The sequence below is a fragment of the Labeo rohita genome, chromosome 14, assembly GCF_022985175.1.
Source record: "Labeo rohita strain BAU-BD-2019 chromosome 14, IGBB_LRoh.1.0, whole genome shotgun sequence".
Lineage (NCBI taxonomy): Eukaryota > Metazoa > Chordata > Actinopteri > Cypriniformes > Cyprinidae > Labeo > Labeo rohita.
Window position 1 is genome coordinate 21,611,977 of NC_066882.1, and position 20,516 is coordinate 21,632,492.

Genomic DNA, 20,516 nt, shown 5'->3' on the forward strand with positions numbered 1-20,516 from the left:
AAAACTAAAGGCTAAAGGCCCCCAGGGTAAAAGTTGCCGTTGATTTTTTCCCTCTAAACCACTAGATGGCACAAAAACTTGGCGTAGCATTTTCTAAAACATCCACTTTTCAAGATGCGCATGCAAATGTGGCTGATCCTTGACGCAATCACGGACAGCAGCGTAAAGTTAATTCTGTGCTTACTTGATGTAATATTTGATGTTTTTAAAAATTTTGTAGATTTAAGTAGAAAATAAGAATTGCTAAAATTATTGAATATATTTTAAGACAAAGGTCTTAATGATTTTCAGTTTTGTTTAAAATAATTAAAGCAACAGTTTAAATAATGAAAGAATATGTAAAAGTATGGTATTTGGGGTAAAAACGCCCCTGCTGCTGGGGCTAAAGGCACAATAATTAACATGATAATGAAGGTTGACTTTTCAATTTTTTGACATGACATGGTTAGATTCAGATGGTAAATATCATATATTATGTTAGGTGTCCATCTTAGAGATGTTTAGAATGAAACCATCATTTTTTTTTTAAATCTTTTTTTTTAACCATTATTATGGGATCTCCTTCAATGCTTTCAGAATAATTTTTTACCTCTATTTTAAAATGTACGTTTTATATTTACATATTTTAATGACAGTATATTTATTGAACAAAAAAAAAAATCATTCTTTTATTTATCAAAATAAGCAGAAAATAGTACAAACTTTGCTAAAGTGTTTTGAACAAGTATTAACTTAACATTACTTAAAAAACAGTTATAAGTTAAAGTATTTGTATCAGTACGGTGTGCCTTTTACTTCATGCTGGTGAGCCTTTTACCCCCTTACCACCTTATACATTTATACAATTTTTTTTTTTACAAAATAAACGACTTGTATGATTTATTTTCACACAACAGCTGTTGCTCCATAAATGTTAAATACAAATGTATATATTTTTTTCTGCAATCATACACTTTGGGTGCAGTGCAAAGCATATTTTTTGTTGTTGTACCCTACCAAATTTTACAAATAAGCTACATGCAAATGTGAACACATTGAATTAAATATGAAACTTTGAAACTGAAAAGCTGAGCTTATATTTTCCTGAAAAACGTACTCCAATAATCTTTTATTTACAACTTTGGAAAATAATTTTTTACAGTGTAGTATGTGATAAATAAGCACTTGTTACCAATTTGCGTACATAAAAGAAATGTTAGTTTTAAGGAATAAATGTTGAAATGGCTTGCCATACCTCTCCTGCATCAGCATCGCTGAGCATATAGTAAACCCTAATGGGTTGCCAATCTCATATAATGGAAAGAGTTTTTTGGCTGCAAACACACCATCCGAAGCATCCTTTGATCACCGATCAACCACTGATGCATGGCGTATGAGCTTTTCAAAAAATCTCCGATAAAAAGATCTTCCTTGCAGCGCACCATCACAGAAACAGAATCATCGCGAATCATGCACAATCGCACATAACGCTGCATGCTTAAATATGCTGAGTATGATTAAAAAAGGTACACAACACAGTGCACTTACATTTGATTACGCGGTCGGTAGGGTTTAAACCCATGATGTCTGCGCTGGACATTCTCATGGGTTGTTGTAGATAACGGGGAAAGTGCGCCTACTCCTAACGGGTGAGAGTGCGGTCTTCGGTGCTGCGGGATGCGCGGGCTGCAGAAGCCGCATCACTTGGTGCGTCTCTCCTCCGTCCACCGTCGGTCAGGGGGGAAGATGTGTCGCAGCTGATCCGGGGAAACTGTTATGCTGGAGATGCTGGACTCTGCCTGGTGCCGTGTGGGGGCGGATGGGTAGACAGATAGATGGATGGATGGAGCAGCAGGAGGGGGGCTGGGAGACTTCTGCTCGGTTCAGGGTATCCTCAGCGCGTTGCAGCACCACCCCGACATGGCGAAGACAGGAACTCCCACGCTCTGGCTTGCAGGGACTGCCTCATACTGCCATCACGCGGAGGCTGATTCGGGGTTTCCCTGCGCACGAGATGAGAGGGAGCGCGCGCGCGCCCAGGCCTTGTTGCTGCTTTATTGACGTCAGTCTTTTTAATGCTTCATGGCGTAGAAAGTCAGAAGGCGGTGGAGGAATCTGACTGTACTACTGTGAATGCTGCAAAAACAACCAGCTTCTGTTGTCTTTCTTCTATTGTCATATCTATCTATCTATATATCTATCAAACAAAATATTGTTCAAATACCATTTTGGAATGTTGTTTCACCAGCGTAAGCACAAAACAATTCACAGTTTCCATTGTATTCGGGCACTGCAGCACGGTAATACCATTGGCATTTAAACATGTTATTATTATGGTAATACAATGTTATTCTTTTAAGTACCATGGAATAGCATGTAAATAATGTATGATAGTCATTCAATAGCATGTTCTATATCAAAGTATCACTTTTCCATGGCACCACCCCAGTACATTTTAAATATACCACCTGGTCCATTTTGACATTTTATGCTTTCATCACTCTATTTTGCACTATTTTGCTGTCATGCATTAACAATCAGGATTATTTTGTGTTGTACCATTAGCAATTTCCTTTGAACCCAGTGTGTCAGTTCTATTACACCATTAGGCCTAAAGGCCTGTGTTTTTAGTTTTTTTTTGCAATGAATGTGATTTTCTGAATGGGGTAGAGGGCATAAACCTGTGCAACGGGATAAAGATATCACAATGAAACAAGGTATTTTAGGAATATAGGCCGATAGTTTGATCTTTTTGGATTTGTGTAATCAGGATTATGTGAGGATCAGACAAAAGCAGCCTAAAAATATTTGCTATTAATTGTTTGGACAATCAAATATTAGAAATGAGAACAAAAGCAGGTAAGACAATGCATCAGATTAAGTCCAATCATATATATAACGTGTATATATATTTTTTAACCAGTCAAAAAACAGTAAGATTTTTGATGTTTTTAAAAGATTTATCTTTTGCTCACCAAGTCTGCATTTATTTGATCCGAAATACAGCAAAAGCAGTAATATTGTGAAACATTTTTACTATGTAAAATAACTGCTTTTTATTTGAATATATTTTAAAATGTAATTGTTTCCTGTGATCAAAGCTAAATATTCAGCATTCATTACTCCAGTCATCAGTGTCTTCAAAAATCATTCTAATATGATAATTTGCTGGTCAAGAAACATTTTATTATTATTATTATTATTATCAATATTTAAACAGTTGAGTACATTTTTCAGGATTCTTTGATGAATAGAAAGATCCATAAATAAGCATTTATCTGAAATAAAAAAGCTTTTGCAACATTATACACTATACCATTCAAAAGCTTGGAATCAGTATTTTTTTTTTTAGAAATTAATACTTTTATTTAGCAAGGATGCTTTAACTTGATCAAACATGATTTGATCAAAAGACATTTATACTGTTACCAAAAATATATATATATATATATTTCAGATAAATGCTGTTCTTCTGAACTTTCTTTTCATCAAACAACCTGAAAAAAATCTACTCAGCTGTTTTCAACATAATAATAATAATAAATGTTTGTTGATCAGCAAACCAGAATATTAGAATGATTTCTGAAGGATCATATGACTGGAGTAATGATGCTAAAAAATCAGCTTTGTAATCACAGGAATAAATTACATTTTAAAATATATTCAAATAGAAAACAATGATTGTCAGACAAAATGTCACTGTATTGGCTGTACTTTGGATCAAATAAATGCAGGCTTGGTGAGCAGAAGAGATTTAAAAAACATTAAAAATCTTATTGTTAAAAAGGGTGGTGTATATATGTGGATTTAGTTAAAAAATGCATGTTTGATTTAATGATCAAGACAATTTGAGAACTATAGAGGTCGTGCAGGAGCAAACAAAAAAATATACCTGTAAGGAAATGCATATAGATCAATGTGCCATGGTTAAAATAATTAACTTTAAATAATAAAATGTATGTACAGCAGTGCTCCTTAGTTACACACACATTCCCTCATCTATGAACGATAATCTCGCATTTTGCCGCGATAAACCATTAATTTGTCAAATATCCCTCCGCACTGGTGAAACTTCCTCTGAACGAGGGTATATACATGTTATTGGCATTCGTGTAAAAATTCTATACACTGTTTTGCTCATATGAATATGAGTCCTATGAACACCACTTACAATAAACATGTCGACGTATCATAATTATATCCTCCTAGTTCTTTCCGTTCTATTACTGAGCCGATCATCAAGCTCGTTTGTCGGCTCGAAATGGAAGCGTTCAACCACAGGCTTTCATTTGGGCTCAATACGCGTTTAAGTCACTGAGCGCGATCCGCCATTTTGGCACCGCTATTGCATCAGTTTCGCGATTCACCACAGCACTATCTAGCAACTGGCGTCGGCGCGCAATCTGTCCCCGGCGACTGCGTCCATTGGCGGAAGGATCTGATTAGAGCAGCGCAGTGTGCGTGATGCGGTAGCTGCTCGCTGCCGCTGCTGCAGGAGGAAGGACCGAACCGCTACCAGCACCACCTTTCAGTTTCGCCTTCAAATTACACCAACCGGCTCCGTCACACACAGAACACCGACTGAATTATTACCCCAAAGCGTCCCTTATTAAGACACCGGAGGGGTTGGTCGCGTTCAAATTGAAGAAGCGCTGTTTTAATCGAGTATAAGGCGGGTTTTGTGTGTTTTTGACAGCAGTAACAGCACAACAATGGCTCTGAAAAGAATCCACAAGGTAAGAGAAGGAAGTCACGGGCGCCATTGCCCTATTCCGCACCGAAAACGCACCATCCTTCCTCATTTACGCCGGAAAGGTGATTTAAGAGATGGTATTGAGAAGTTATGCGTGTTAAGTGTGACACTGGTGGGATGACAAGTGTAGTAAAGCACCCCGGTTCGACGGTTCGGCCCGGGCTAACGGTTAGCATGATAGCTAGCGACCCTCCGTCGAACTGTGTGTGACTGATATAAAATGTTTATTCGGTCACTGCTTTTGTATTTCCCCTCTCGTTTTTATTTTAAACAGAAATAAATAGTCATGTGAAATTGAAGTCGGGTGGAAATAGCCCACTTGAGGATTAATGTGAGATCATGTTAACGTGTTAGCATGCTAACCCCTCGTTGCCACCAATGCTAAAGGCCCATTTGGAAACCTTGAACAAAGAGCGTTTATGTTCACCACAACCTCTTCAGTTAACTATATTTTTACTATTAATATATTAGTGTACTGTATTATTTTATTACTTTTCGTCATTTCGTGCTGGTTTGGGTTGTTATCTGGCTAACCGCTCCGGTAGAGGCATCTGGCCTGAGTTTGCCATCGCGTTGATGTTTTAAATCATTTTCAGAATATACTGGTGTTTTTTTTATATTGTTTATCTTTTTGTCCTCACCAGCACCCAAGGATTTGGTCCTGTAGCCCATCTGTTTAATTTGTGTGGCCAAACTCGCACGTTATATATCTGGGGATTTGAGGTTAGCTCGTGGCGCAAACAAATTGGCGTTATGAACCTGGTCCAAAGCGTTCATATTCACTTTTCAGACCCCTTTATGTGCTTTTCTGATTATTTTGAATGTTTTAATACTCTTGGGTTTCAGTAGAACAGACTAACCCGGAAAAATCTGAGTTACATAAGCTGTGGTCACCTCTCATGTCATTACAGCAGCAATAACTCCATTACACAGACTGTTATGTGTCTGATTTGATATTGACCTCTTTATTTTCTAAATTGTCCATCCATTGCGTTTGTTCGGCGTATTTTACTGTAACTTTATCAAACGCACAGATATGTGGAGTATTAAGTTTCGGTGTCAGTTTCTCAGTTTCATTTTGGTGCTTCATTGATAGCAGTGTGCACTGCAGGTGTTTGAGGAAGGGGGTCTGGACAGGTGGTGCAGAGCTTTACCTGCTGGTTTTCAAGTCATGCTAGGTGAACCGTTTTTAAAATGCAATTTTGTTTCTGGTGTGTTGCAGGAGCTGCATGATTTGGGCCGTGACCCACCTGCTCAGTGTTCAGCGGGCCCAGTAGGGGATGACAGTAAGTAACTCGCTTTGTCCACAAATGTGTTCGATAAACTAGTGTAAGTTGCGTTACAGGTATTTTGACGACAATCGGTGGTAATTTCAGCTTTGATTGTGTAACACAAATTCAACTTCAGCTTTTAACACTTGTGCTGTGCAGAAAATCAGTTTATCTAATTTCGTGTTTCGGTATCTGTTGTCCAGCTTTATAAAAATTGCTTGTAAATCTCTCATTATGCAGCATTATCACCAAATGTAAGATTTAATTTTTTTGTCAACTTTTTTTTTTTTTTTAAGCACAGGTTTTGTATTTCTTTTTGAAACTGATTTGTCCCATTCCTCATTCGTCTGATCTTATGCACATCAGTTTTTGGGTGAATATTTTTATTCGTTTTTTTTTTTTTTTTTAACCTTTGTTTAACCAGGAATTAAAACATGAGATTTACAATCTCATTTACAAGAGGGTCTTGGCCAAGATAGGCAGCTCATTTAGTTACACATAAAAACAAATACATTAGTTTATATATACAGAATTATACACATCACTCAAAACATTTACGATCAAATGACTCTAAAACTAGATCCTGTAAAATACATTTTGAATCATTTAGTGATACCAACTCTTAAGCGTAACTTATCTTGTAATTAATTCCAATCAAATGGAGCAGCATAACTAAGTGCCCGTTGACCCATTTTAGTACGGACTATCAGTAGGAATATTATCAAAGTTATCCACAAATAATGTTTTTTCCCACTCAAATTGAGGTACATTAGCTCTGATCAGTGTATTCCAAAAAGAAATACAAAACCTGTGCTAATTAAAAGCAAAACCAGTTAAAGAACAAATTGTATCCCAGGTAATATACGTAATTTATAAGCAATTTTATATTGACTGGGAACACCATGAAAGTAACAAAGGTGGGGATGAAAAATCACCCCAAAAATACCAAAATTAGTGATTTATTTTATTTGTATTTATTTAAAACAAAAAAAAATAAAATAAAATAAATCAATGTCTGGTACGGGGTTCATCAGTTATTTTTATATATATATATATATATATATATATATATATATATATATATATATATATATATATATATATATATATATATATATATTATATATTATAGTAGTGGCCTCTATTATTATGAACATTTAGGTTTGAGGAGAAATACTGGTACGTTGTGGTGTAACAACTGTTTACAACTAACAACTTGTCACTGCCTTTCTGCTGAGTTATTAAACATTGTTGAGTCTCAAAAGCATATAATTTTTTTTAAATATTATTTTTAATAGGTGTCTTGTGTGTACAGCACTTTTAGGAACTGAAGGTCATAGTGGTTTCAAACGCATACTGTCAGAAGTGCTATCTCCTGTCTGATTGTGTTTTCTGTGTGCCCTGTGATAGATGGTGTTCATCAATATTTAGTGTAAAGCGCAACCACAAGGCAACAGATTGTTTGAACTGACAAATAGCATATATAGCTTTCCTCAAAAGAGTCACCACTTTATTAAACTGTGACTCATACAATCATCTGACCCACTTAGTGCCTTAGAGACTTGACTGAAATATGACAACATAATTGTACCCAAATTTGCTTCATCATATTTTATAATGTATTCCTCAGTGGGCTCTTTTAATTCTTAAGACTGATTCTAAGCTTGCAAACAAGAATTGCACTTCTTTGAGTTTTGAAAAGACTTTTAGGAATGATGAGCATGGTGACTTATATAGGATTTCCCTGACTTTTTTTGTTTTCTTGTTTCAGTGTTTCATTGGCAGGCCACAATAATGGGACCAGTAAGTATTTATTTTTTGTCTCATATAGTAGCCCGCAACATTACAGGAATTACTTAAACTTAAAGCGTGATATCTTGAAATATTGAGAAAAAGTAGGTCATTTTGAGCTTTTCAATTGTGATATATTTTTATATATAATTCATTGTAATTAAACGTGTTTACTCTACAGAATGACAGTCCTTACCAGGGCGGAGTGTTCTTCTTGACCATACACTTTCCCACAGATTACCCCTTCAAACCGCCAAAGGTCAGTAATGTCAACACCTGTTTGAGTGAGGCACAGCTTCTCAGGTGCTGCTTAATTATTTGTCGCTTTGAATCCTCATCCAAGTACTTCCTTTGTCTTGCATAAAAGTTTTTCCTCCTATCATATGCTCGCATAATTTGTATTATCATGACTGTATATCATACGCAGTTGTAGAATGCGGAGTATCTTGTTGATGAATTTAAGGAATGTGTTCAAAGGAAGCCTTGTGCTTGTGTTTGGATCACAATCTTCAGTAATTAGGAATGGTTCTAGAGTTTGCTGTAATTTTACTGTTTAGCCTGTACAGGTTGTGATTTACGTGCTTATTTTTGTCTCGCTCCTTTCGCAGGTTGCATTTACCACAAGAATCTATCACCCAAATATCAACAGCAATGGCAGCATTTGTCTGGATATTCTGAGGTCACAGTGGTCACCGGCACTCACCATCTCCAAAGGTATACATAATGTCTTCAAACGTTGTTTTACAGCAGTTAATTTCTGAAACTTTCTTAGTCTCAGTCTTTTTCTTCCTATGGTGTAGCATGCATGGGTTTTTAGTAGGACTATATTTAAAGACAAATTATTTAAAGCTAAATTTTGATGTTTGAGCGCTCAAGTGCTGTGAGCGCTGCTTTAAATAATGTAATTCCCAGAATCCTATTTTGTGTTGTCATGTACAGAATTGTTTGATGATATAAAATAACGTAATTAGACATTTGATCATTTGAACGTGCCATTAAACTTATATGGCAATAAACTCAAAGACAACATTGAAATGTTTTGCTTTTACACCGGAGTAGAGTGTAAGATGCTGTTGGTTTCTCCAGGGTTCGTACAAGGTGCTTAAAGTACTTGAATTTGACTTATTGAAATTTAAGGCCTGGGATACCCTTGAAAATGGCAATATTCCTGAAGAGGAACTTGAAATGTGCTTGAATTATTCAAAGATAATGTATCTATGAAATAAGCACACATCTTTTCATGCAAAATTCACATAGATTCAAAAAACATACCTTTTTTTTTTTGCTTATTTCAGTTAATGTCAGAAAACAGTCGAGCTACGCAAGTAGTGGTACTGACAGTGTAGTGCAAACATGGCTGAAGATGTGAAAAGAGGAACAGATGAACCAAATCAATTGAGTCATTTACACTGGAACCACTCCAGTTGATTCAAACTTGTGACTTTGATCATTCATTTCAAGCAATTTCACTAGCAAAACCAAATCAAATGCAAAGAGCCATTGATTTTTGAATTTCAGCATTGCTTGTTACCATTTTAAAAAGTACGTAGTGATGGGTGAAACAAACCTTTTTAGAACTCTGAATCAGTTAAACCATTGCATCGCAAAATGATTCAGTGGTTCGATGTGCTCCAATAGGATCTTGTATGGCGAATCCTTTGTTTCAGATCAGGACTTCAAATCGTGTATCTCAATTCATTTGATTTAGATCGGAACGGTTCGTGAATTGTTTCACAAGTTGAATGATTCACGATACACGATTTGAAGTCTCGATATAAGTTCGCAGGACGCAGCGTAAGTCAAATGATTCGTGCTCTGAGTCCTCATCGGAAATAATGGTTCAGAGGGTGGATCGCGAATCATTTGATTTAGATCAAAACTTTGTAGCGAATTCGAGAATCTTCTGCTTTAGATCGGAACTTTGGAATGCGGATTGCGAATCATTGTATTTAGATCAGATCTTTTGAGCGGATTCGCAAATGTTTTTCTTTAGATCGGATCTTCGTAGCGCAGATTGCAAATCATTTGATTTCGATTAGACTTCAGTGCGGGTTCGCAAATCATTTGTTTCATATCAGGATTTTGGAGCGATTTCACAACGCTTTCTGAGAGATATAATAATAATAATAATAATAATAATAATAATAATAATTCTTTTAAAAGTATACACACATACCTTGAAATTAATCGTGGATTTACTATAGTAAAAGTGTAGTATACTTTGTACTAATTTTGTAGTAATACTTTATGTGTGTGCTTCACTTTATCTTTTGCCATTAGTTATTAGTATATATTTGTCTATTCCTCTAGAATTTAAAATGGTAAGCATAAATGACATCTCTGATTGCAGTCGTTGAAAATCAAAAAAGTAGTGCTTGAAGTGTTTGAAAGTCCTGTAGTTTTTTTTTTTTTTTTTAAACCGTATCTGTACGAACCCTGTTTGTCATTGACATTACATTTGCTCCATGATTGTCTGCATAATAATTGTTATAATAATCTCATTCTTTAGTTTAAAACTCAATCTTTAACATGAACAAAATAAAAGCTAGAGAATGTGATATTGTAAAATATTTTCTCAATTTACTGCAGTGTCTAAATGTAAATGCATGAGCTAAATCTGCCGTTATTCATGTTTAGTGGTTATGTTAGGGGCATTTCAGTGTTTTGGAGAGTAATTTCTGACTACATTGATTATATTTTTATTCATGTATGTCTGAGCTACTTAGAGATTTTTAGTGCCTAAAATATATTAAAAAAGAAACGTGTCCTTATACAGCTGTTTACAACAAGAGTATTGTTCTTTTTAAAGCTGTATTTTCTATTTTTACTTCAATGTTTTTATCTCGCCCTTCAGTTCTCCTGTCCATCTGCTCCCTGCTGTGTGACCCCAATCCGGACGACCCCTTAGTACCTGAGATCGCCCGCATTTACAAGACTGACAGGGAAAAGTGAGTTTGCTCTTATGCACTAGATCAGTACCTTGCCCTTATCCTCTTCCTCATAGGTGCCATCATGCAGTCATTTGCATTATTAGCTGCGTTATTGCCTGTGCAGTTTCCTGTTTTGACATTTGTCACCTTCCTCCTCCCCTGGAGATGTTGTTTATACGCTGACACTCTGAAGTCCTGTTTTGTGAATAATTTATTTTTACTGTTGCTGAGCTTTGAAGTTGACTAAAGTAGAGACGAAGCAAAAGTGAAAATGTTTTCAGCTTGCTGTAATTCCAAAGACCAGACTTCAGTCATTCAATGAGCAACAGTGTTTTATTTTATCTAAACCAGATTGAGCTGGGTGTAATCATTTGGAGCGGAGAATGATTATAATCAAATTCAACAGAAAAGGGAATTAAATGCCAGCAGACTCCTATTAGATTCTTATTGTTTTAAATGAGTGTTATTGGCAAATGTGGGTGGAAAGAGCAATTGAGGCTGATGGCCGGACCTTGTAAGAACTCAAGGGCATACTGAAGAGTTCTTTTATAATAGATTGTAAATTACTGGCGATGCCCAACGTTTTCCAAATTGCGTTTAAAACATGAAGAGGGCTATTGACAAATATTCATATTTTCATTTGTACCTCACATACACTCAGAGCTCAGAATGTTGTTTAATTCCAATATAGTTTTTTAATTGCCATATCTTTTAACATCAGGTTGTAAATGAAACCTTTCTATTGTACAAACGGTTCTTTATGTAGTAGGAGAAAGGTTCTTTAAATTAAAAGCTTCACACTAAGAAAACGTTTTTTTTTTTCCTCCTTCTTTTTTTAGAACTGTTAACTGAAAGGTTCTTTGAGGAACCAAAATGGTTTTGGCGTATTTTTCAGTGTGTGCGTGTCATGCAAATCCATTTCTGACGGGACTGTAATGTTTTCGTTTCTCTTCCTTCACAGGTACAACAGAATAGCTCGGGAATGGACACAAAAGTATGCAATGTAGTTTTGGAGTTAGAATCATGATGGGAGAAAATTACACCTCTCCATCTAAAGGTTAGGGGAGATTTTGAACGTTCAAAAGATAAAAAAAAAAAAAAAAAAAAAAAAGCTTAAGAAAAAAACAGATCTTGTTGGTTTCCATTGGAGTGCTTTCTTTAAGCCACGCCTCCCCTCACCAGAGCACCTCCCCCCCACTCTTAGCCCTCTGGCAGCCATGGTGTACATACTCAAACTACAACTGTAGCCCCTTTTCCTCCCCCAAAATCAAACCTCCACTCCACAGCTCCCGCTTTACCTTCTCCGTTGCTATCGCGACGTACCCGCTGCTTAGGATCAGTCCGTATCAGTTTTGCTGTAGAAGATGTTTATGGCTCTAAAAGCATTCCTTGTTGTTTTTAAGAACTGGGAAGGGAGGGCTATATTATCATTTTGTTTTCTCCCTGCAATTTGTGATAGTTTGGACATAGAGGGATATGTTTTTTACAGTTTACTTTTTCATTTCCATTTCCTGGGCTTCCAACTGTACATTTGGATCAGGAAGTTGTGTTTTTTTTTTTTTTTTTTTCTCTCTTTATTTCTTTATTGCAGAGAAGGGAGGGGTATGCTGGCTATCTTTTTGTATAAAATCTATAAGGAATTCTTTTAAAATCATAGCAGTTAATTAAAGGAAAATGGACCTCCTGTCCTCTCCTCCGGAGTATTCTAATGGACTTGAAAACTATGAATATATATATTTTGTTTTCCATTTGTCATTGCAAAGACTGTCTCTGCCCCTTTCCTTATCCATGACCAACTTCACAAACATTCACCGTATGGAGGGTTTCGGACCAGTTATTTAAAGCAGTCTCAATAACATGCGTCTTATTGTTTTTTTTTTTGTTTTTGTTTTTTTTTCTTTCGTCTCTCTATCTCTCCCCCAACCCACACTTGTAACTCTTAGGTTGCTTTTTTTGTTTTTGTTTTTTTTTTTCTTTTTCCTGCTCTTGTTGAATTAGATGCTAACATGGTTCAGCCAGACTCGATTGGGTCCCTGGGTGAGAGGACACAAACTCCTCACAGACAAACTTCTGTATATTTAATTTCCTGACAGGCTCGTTGAGCTTTGTGTGTTGATTAAAACTGTGTAATAAAATGATTACTAAAGTCTGAAATGCAGTGTCTGCGTGGTTTTTCCTGACACGTTTGTTAAACAGGTGATGCAGGTCTTGTTGCAAAGACTGCATGTGATGAACTTTGTCCTATTGTGGTTTTAATCTTCCAATCTTTTGAAAGCTCTTGGAAAAGGAAAATTTCTCTGATTTAATTGCTTTGATAGAAAACAATCATTTTAAATGTGCAATGATTGCTTAATATGTGCTTCATTAAAGCCACTGTCACGATTACGAAAAAGTTGCAAGGGATTTTTGAGCAGCAAGTTGTACATAAACTTTTTATAGGAGCTTTTCCCCAAGTTGGGTGTGGAGGACAAAAGCGTTCAAAATGACAGTCGCAATTAAATGCACCATGTGCAAGGTGAAAATTTCAAATGGCACCTAATCAAAAAAAATTTATTTTTAGAAAACAAAGCTCTTTATTATCAGATGTGTAACTTTTATGGGTCTAGCTTCCGGTCTCATCCATGTCCAGTTATTTTTAGCTGTACAAAACAGCTCATTTGCTGTTTCATATTGCAAATTGGTGTGACTTACTGTGTTATTTTTAATGCATTATCTTAATTATGTTTGTAGTGCAAACATTTGTAACGTTTACCACACGTTGTTCTCGTATAATGAGCCGGAAGTTTCACGCATAGGCTTATTTATATTACGAAATATTTAAATATCAGAGCTAAAACGTGTATAACAAACAAACCCTCAATACCAAACTCATCTGCACACCATAGAAGGATTTGGGCCTCCTGTTTACAGTATTCTGAACTAGCAGTGCGAGTGAATCACGCTCTCCTGCCATTGGTCAGACAACCAGTGACGCAATGACGCAGAGTTTCCGCAGTGACGGCGCCACTCAGGTTCAGCGTCTCTCAGACCTTGTGGTGCCCTTAAACTTGAAGTCCAAACAACTCTACCGTCATGGCATCTCAAGTGCCAGGGCTTTCAGCTCTGACTAAACCGGGGTTAATACCGGGTTTTAAGGTTACTAAAGGTAAGAGTGGTGTTTTAGTTTAATACAAAGCCGATAGCAATCTTTATCGACTGCAGTCTAGCAATTGCATAAAGAGTCAACACACATTTGTCAGCATATTTGATTCTATGTTGTGTATAGAAATATTGTATTCATTTTAGATATATATTATTTATGTTAGGTTATGCATTCTAGCATTCACACAGTACTGATTAGTTTTATGGGGCTTATTGCACGCACGCGTTATTAGGTCATAGGTTTGCAGTGATTGATTTATATTCAATGCATTTTGGATATTTAAATGAAAGCAGTGTTTTAGTAAGAAATAAAACTGCATCTTGGTGCCATGTAGCTCTGCAGCATTTGTTAGGCGGCAAATCACGAGCTTGATTGAACTTGATTTGTTTTCTTATCTCGAGAAACACAGCGATGAATTGTTATTGTGAGTCGGATCTTTTAAATGAATCATTTGATCCGAATCGGTCTATACGATTCATCCAGCGTCACAAATAATAAAAAAACTTGTTAAAATATGTTTACAACTGTATGACAGTTTAGAGTAGCTTTATAATATGTCACGTCGAGATGTCAGTGATCACGTAATGACGTTAAAGAATTGCGAAACGAACCGTTCACAAGAACCGATTCGCGGAAATCAGCAGGACTATAATTAACAGTAAGAGTGAATCCTTCTCACCTGACCAGGATTTACAGTCTGAGATAAAAGACTCCTCAGATTTACCAAGCCTTTATCTGTGTTGAGATATGTCGTGACTATTTTAGTGCTAATTAAGTTTCATGAGCTTAGCTCACATGACACTGACACATAAAGACAACCTAGATTGTCAATAAACAACTTTATTCTGTATTGCATGCATTTTATAGTCCACTAAAAGCTGTACAAGCTTAATGTGTGCTACAGATGTAATATTTACGTGCAAAACATGATTGTGTTTATGCTGTTTGGGCACTGAGTTTGTTGGTTTACTGAAATCAAAAGTTAAGTGCAAAGTTATTTTGTCTATTAAAGTAGTTTGTTCCAAAGGGCAGTACTGCTTTGGTTGTATAACTGTTAATTAATAACTACCGGGTGTTTAAGTGAAATTGAAATTCATGTAGGATTTCTTCATTTGAAAAAAATAATGTGGAGCTATTGGATTAGGCTGTATGAATAGAAATATATAAATAAGTGATATTGAAGATAGAAAATCATAGGTTTAAAAAAAAGGAAATGGAACCAAGGAGCTTTAAAATATGTCCACAAACTATTCAGATTTATTTTCTGAGCTAAAGATCTGCTTATTTCACATGTTGAGATAATGCAGACCTGTGAAATCATTGCTTAATATGATTGAAAAAATGTTTGCATGATATAATGCATGATCGCCACAGTCAAAATAACTACTATTAGTTATTGTTTTAATACTGTAAGTTTGTTTTTTTTTTTTTGTTTTTTTTTTTTCTCTCCAGGTGCGGAGGACCAAATGTACATTTAATATTTCATAAAGGCACAATTTCCAAATCTCACCTAATGGATGAATCATGTATTTTCATAAAAGTCTTTTATTGTTACAAGTGACATTTGGAAACACTAGTTGATGTGGAAAAAAAAAAAGAAATTATTTAATGAAGTATATGATTTTGAGTCCATAATATAACTATTAGTTATATATAACTATTTTTAGATGTCAAATGCAAGGTTACACTTCACTGAACTTGGAAAAGAACATAACTTCTTTCCCGTTTTCAAATTCGTACATGAAAAGCACTATTATTGTTAAATTTTAAATAAATTACTAAATGTTTAGGGTGTTATGAATTGAATAGATCAGACATGTTTTTTTTAATTATTCAAATTTAAATAAACTATTAAAGGCAAATCCACAAAAAAATAAAACAAGCCTTATTGTACAATACTACATTAGTTAACATGAATGAAGAACAAACACTTCTACAGCATTTATTAATCTTAGTTAATGTTAATTTCAGCATTTACTAATGCATTATTAAAATCACAAGTTTTGTTTGTTTTATTAACTAGCATTAACAAAGATTAATAAATAGTGCAATTAATGCATTGTTCATTGTTTGTTCATATTAGTTAATACATTAACTATTGTTAACAAATGACACCTTATTGTAAAGTGTTACCTACTTTTTTTGATTAATAATATTTATTTTAACCATCAAAATGGAATCCAGAAACATTGGAATTAGGTCAAATTTAAACCGTAACCTTTTCTAGAAAAGGGAAATATAGGCTTAAAGAATAGTGTGTGTGGTAAGCTCCCGGCCCTCTCAAAACCGAGCGCCTCCTCATGTGTACATTTGCAGATCAGCTGACCACCATCGTTCCCGTTGCAGTGGCCGCGGCTCTGAGCACCTACCTGCTGACACGCTACTTCAGTTCGCAGAGCAGCCCCAAGGGCAGGGTCAACATGTCAATCAACAAAGACAGCCCCAAAGTAGTGCACAGCTTCGACATGGAGGACATCGGCAACAAGGCCGTCTACTGCCGCTGCTGGAGATCTAAGAAGGTGAGTGAAAGCTCCTCAGTGAATCATGTGATTGAGTTTACACTAATAGGAAGTGATTCTTCATGCTTTCTGAATGATCCCGCTGACCTGTTTGGAGATCATCTGCATGAACCATTTTTAACCATAGGAAAGCTAAATTTGATGCATGAATTTTAAGGCCTCTAAATGATTACAACTTTGCTGATAAACCTGTTATAAACAGTCTTTCATCATCTGATTGTTAGTTTACTTATTTATCAAGTAAAAGGCATTTTATTTCAATTATAAACAACCCCCTTAAGCATGTGGTGCCTTTTTTTTACTGTGAGATATTTAATGATTTTTTTCAATTAAATAAACATACGTATAGTCTTAATATTGTTGGAAATATTTCAGGATGAACGTTTGATGGACTAAAGCAGTCATCCATACATAATAATGTTAAAATCTGAATATTAAATACGATCCATCAGGCTTTTGAAAAATGTTTATTTGTTTATCTCTCAATCATCATTGTATTGCATTGCATTACACATTTTGCCTTACAATAAATACTACCGTGTTTGATCATAAAATTAAGCATTTAAATAACATCTTACTAAAACATATTATTAGGAGTGACAACTGATATTGTTAAGTATTTTATTTAAGTAGTCAATTATATAAAGAAGCCCGTTTCCGCCACTGGTGAGGTATAAACTCACAATCGTGAGAAAAGTCTGAATTGCAAGATACAAAATTGCATTTGCGAGAAAAAAAAAGTCAGAATTGCGACTTTTTATGTCACAATTCTGAGATATGAACTCCAAATTGCGAACTGAGATAACTTCTGACTTTTCACGCAATTTTTTTTTTTTTTTTTTTTTTTTTTTTTTCACAGAATTATAAACTATATAATATATATAAACTATATTTCACAGAGATATAAACTCACAATTGTGAGTTATAAAGTCCAGTTTTTAGGAGAAAGCAGACTTTAGTTTATATCTCACAATTCTGACTTAATTCGCAATTGAAAAAAGTCACAATTGTGAAAAATAAACTTCAGAACAAAGTCAAAATTGTAAGTTTATGTCTCGCATTTCTGAGAAAAAAAGTCAGAATTGTCAGATAGAAAGGTGCATTAACCTTTTTCTCAGAATTGACTTTCTCAGAATTGCAAGTTTATGTCGCACAGTTCTGACTCTCTAACTTGCAATTGCGAGTTTGTATCTCACAATTTTAAGATTATGCAATTTTATATTATGCAATTTTGAGAAAAAAAGTATGAATTGCGAGATGTAAACTTGCAATTGCAAGAAAAAAAGTCGGAATTGTGACAAAGTTGCAATAACCTTTATAACTCGCAATTGCAAGTTTATGTCTTACAATTATAGTAAAAAGTCAGAATTGGACGTTTGCATCACAATTCTGAGGAAAAAAAAGGAAGATTTCTGAGATTTAATCTCACAATTGTGAGAAAAAAGTCAGAATTGTTTGACAAAAAGTTGAAACTACTTTTTTTTTTTTTTTTTCTTTTTTTTCATTCATTGGCGGAAACAGGCTCCCATAGTTGTCATACTGTTATTAAAAAAAATTGAGTTACATGAAATGTAATCTTACTTTTTGGCCATATAGATAACATCTGCACCAAAATGCATGTTTTTGCTTAGTTTTCTCATTAAGCAAAAACAAAAAAAAGGATACGAGATATACAAAAAAGATACAGAAATTTTATATTTTCCTGCGAACATGTACTGTTATAAATTGGAAATATTTATACAATTTATACAATACTTATACAAGAAATAAATATCTGCCAGTGGGGTAAGAAAAATAAACTTACCAATAAATAAGACTAATCCAAAAGATAAAAAAAAAAAAAAATTCTCATCCCATTGGCAGATTGACTGTCGTCTTTTAATTTTGGTACAGTTTTCAGAAAATAAGATGTTATTTTGTGTGTAAGAATGGAGAGTAAGTACTAAAAATACTATATCATACTCGTAGTATATTACCCATACAATCCTGATGTATCAAATATGATATTCAACAAAAAATACATATGCAGACTTTAGATATTCTCTAAAGTTTCAATACATTATTCAATTTTTAAAAAATCTGCTCTTTCTGACTGTTATTCCATATGTCAGGCTTTACAGGGTTATTAATGCAGTTTGTGCAGAATTGTGTCATTTATGCACCCTCATGTCACATGTTTGTCACATCCTGAAGCACCATCGTGATCTAGAAGAGCTTCCTGCAGGTGTACTAATGCAAAGCATTAGAATAAACATTAAAACCACAGGCAGTGTGCAGATACGTCATCATACTGTCTGAAAGATCATCATTTGTGGTTGTGAATTGTATGTATTTGTTTGTTTCCTGGACAGTTTCCCTACTGTGATGGTGCGCACACAAAACACAACGAGGAAACTGGTGATAATGTCGGACCTCTGATCATTAAGAAGAAAAACCCCTAAATACTCAGTGAGTGTGTGTGTGTGCGTGTATGTTTGCATCAGTGTTTTCCATCCACTGGAGGTGAGAGAACCCGAATAAGGATTTAATATCACAACTACTCTAATTCGCAGTGTTAATGTGTCTCATTCACACAAGGACTTCCTGTAGCACTGCAGTCATGCATCAGCAAACATACTGTATTTCCTGTAAACATAGTGTGGTTTTACTCTTGGGCTTCCTCTCTGCTTCTGACACAAACCAGATCATTTAAATGTGCTTCAAATGTACTCAAAAATAACTTTGCACTACAGTGCAGAGAAATGGAGGTCAGAGCTATTACGCACAGTTCAAATGAACATTTCAGCGAACGTAACTTGAACATTTGTGTAGATGTAAAACTAAAACTAAACCAGGTTCCATTTAAAAACAACATATGTGTATATTTTCTATCATGATGTGTAATTTGAAGGCCATGTGTGTTTTGCTGTACGATGAAGATGTACATTTTGAATAAACGTAGTTTGAAATGTTCACCCTTGTGTCGTTTTAGCGCGTTTGGGTTTTCACACTCTATATTCAGTAAGTAAGGTTATAACAGCAAGAGTTTTAAAACAGGATGTGGGAGATAATGTGCTCTACTTCCTGTACTGCTGCAAAACACAGGAAATTAGAGTTCGCCGTTCTGCAGTTCCGCTTACAGCCACCAGATGGAGGCACTGTATCAGTTCAGTGCTTTACAGTTTATTTTAAAAAGATTGTGAGGCAGCGTGCACTTCCTGCAAATACGTATAATTGATTTTTAAATGCTGGACGCCCAAATCTTGCATCTTTACTAAGATGTTCCCCAGTGGTTTTTGAAAGAGTTATAGTTCTGGACCACATGATCAAAATGCAAACACAAGCTGTTATTTAGTAGGTTTATGTTGATATTTTTTTATCTTTAGCTGATTTATGTAGCTTTAAGGTGCAGTGACATTTACTTAAATTTTTTATGTTTTACATTTATTTTCTTTCGCAAAAAGGTCCATTGCTATTGTCAAAGTAGTGATGCATGAAGCACATTTTTGTTCAGCACATGAGCTTATAAAATCTTTTTTTTTTTTTTTTTTTTTTTTGTCATCACACAAAACTCCTGATTAGGTTGATTCCTGCTTGAATGACTGAACTTGTATTTACCAGTATACATTTATTAAGCAGTGTTTCATGGATAGGTTCACTAGAAAATTTTCACTAGCCATTAAAATTTGGCCTAAGTTTTGTTAATGTTGTCAGGACAAGTATGCAAGGAGATGCTCACACAAAATGTGTTTATGCATTGCACTGCACTGATTTTCAGTCTTTTTTTTTCCTATGTGACATGCACTAGATGGATTTGTTTGGCCATAGCACTTGTGTATTTTGAAGTGTTTTGTGCATGCATGACACAGTGTTATAAAAACATGATGCTCAAGTTAGGGGATGTTCACAAAGAAAGCATTTTTTCATTCAATGCGCTACTTCAATGTTTTTCAATGAAAACATGCTAGGATGTCTTTGACTGCTGTCTCTCCCGCATGATGTGGCGTCCTAAAAATGCGGCACTTTCGTCTTTCGCATTTTGAGACCCATTCCACTGCTTGTGTCTTGCGTTTTTTCAAAGCAAAAATACATTTTGTGTTTTCTGGCACTTTAAAAGTTCAGCTTTAAAAAAAAAAGTATTTTTAAATGCAA

General features: G+C 35.1%; 3 protein-coding genes across 6 annotated transcripts in view; 2 read left to right on the forward strand and 1 right to left on the reverse strand.

Annotated features, from left to right (window-relative positions):
* ppp3cb (protein phosphatase 3, catalytic subunit, beta isozyme) overlaps positions 1-1,978 on the reverse strand; it is a 53,127-nt gene extending 51,149 nt beyond the window's left edge. Inside the window, exon 1 of one of the 3 annotated variants that reach the window (XM_051127225.1) lies at positions 1,528-1,978. In XM_051127225.1, coding sequence (XP_050983182.1) covers positions 1,528-1,585 — 58 coding nt within the window. In that variant the 5' untranslated portion in view covers positions 1,586-1,978. The remainder of the gene's footprint in view (positions 1-1,527) is intronic. The other 2 variants (XM_051127223.1, XM_051127224.1) reach the window with 2 other exon arrangements.
* Positions 1,979-4,435: 2,457 nt separating this feature from the next.
* Positions 4,436-12,878, forward strand: ube2d2 (ubiquitin-conjugating enzyme E2D 2 (UBC4/5 homolog, yeast)). The gene is made up of 7 exons (XM_051127240.1): positions 4,436-4,715; positions 5,955-6,018; positions 7,775-7,806; positions 7,976-8,053; positions 8,403-8,508; positions 10,649-10,742; positions 11,686-12,878. The coding sequence occupies exons 1-7, from the start codon at positions 4,692-4,694 to the stop codon at positions 11,729-11,731; spliced, it is 444 nt and encodes a 147-aa protein (XP_050983197.1). The 5' UTR covers positions 4,436-4,691; the 3' UTR covers positions 11,732-12,878.
* An 820-nt stretch (positions 12,879-13,698) lies between these two features.
* zgc:110843 (uncharacterized protein LOC541492 homolog) lies at positions 13,699-19,337 on the forward strand. Of its 2 annotated transcripts, none has more exons than XM_051127242.1 (3): positions 13,699-13,869; positions 16,213-16,385; positions 18,737-18,894. In XM_051127242.1, the coding sequence occupies exons 1-3, from the start codon at positions 13,797-13,799 to the stop codon at positions 18,824-18,826; spliced, it is 336 nt and encodes a 111-aa protein (XP_050983199.1). In that variant the 5' UTR covers positions 13,699-13,796; the 3' UTR covers positions 18,827-18,894. The 2 variants fall into 2 exon arrangements, with proteins under 2 accessions (XP_050983199.1, XP_050983198.1); XM_051127241.1 differs by having other exon boundaries at positions 13,702-13,869; positions 16,183-16,385; positions 18,737-19,337.
* The last annotated feature ends 1,179 nt before the right edge of the window (positions 19,338-20,516 follow it).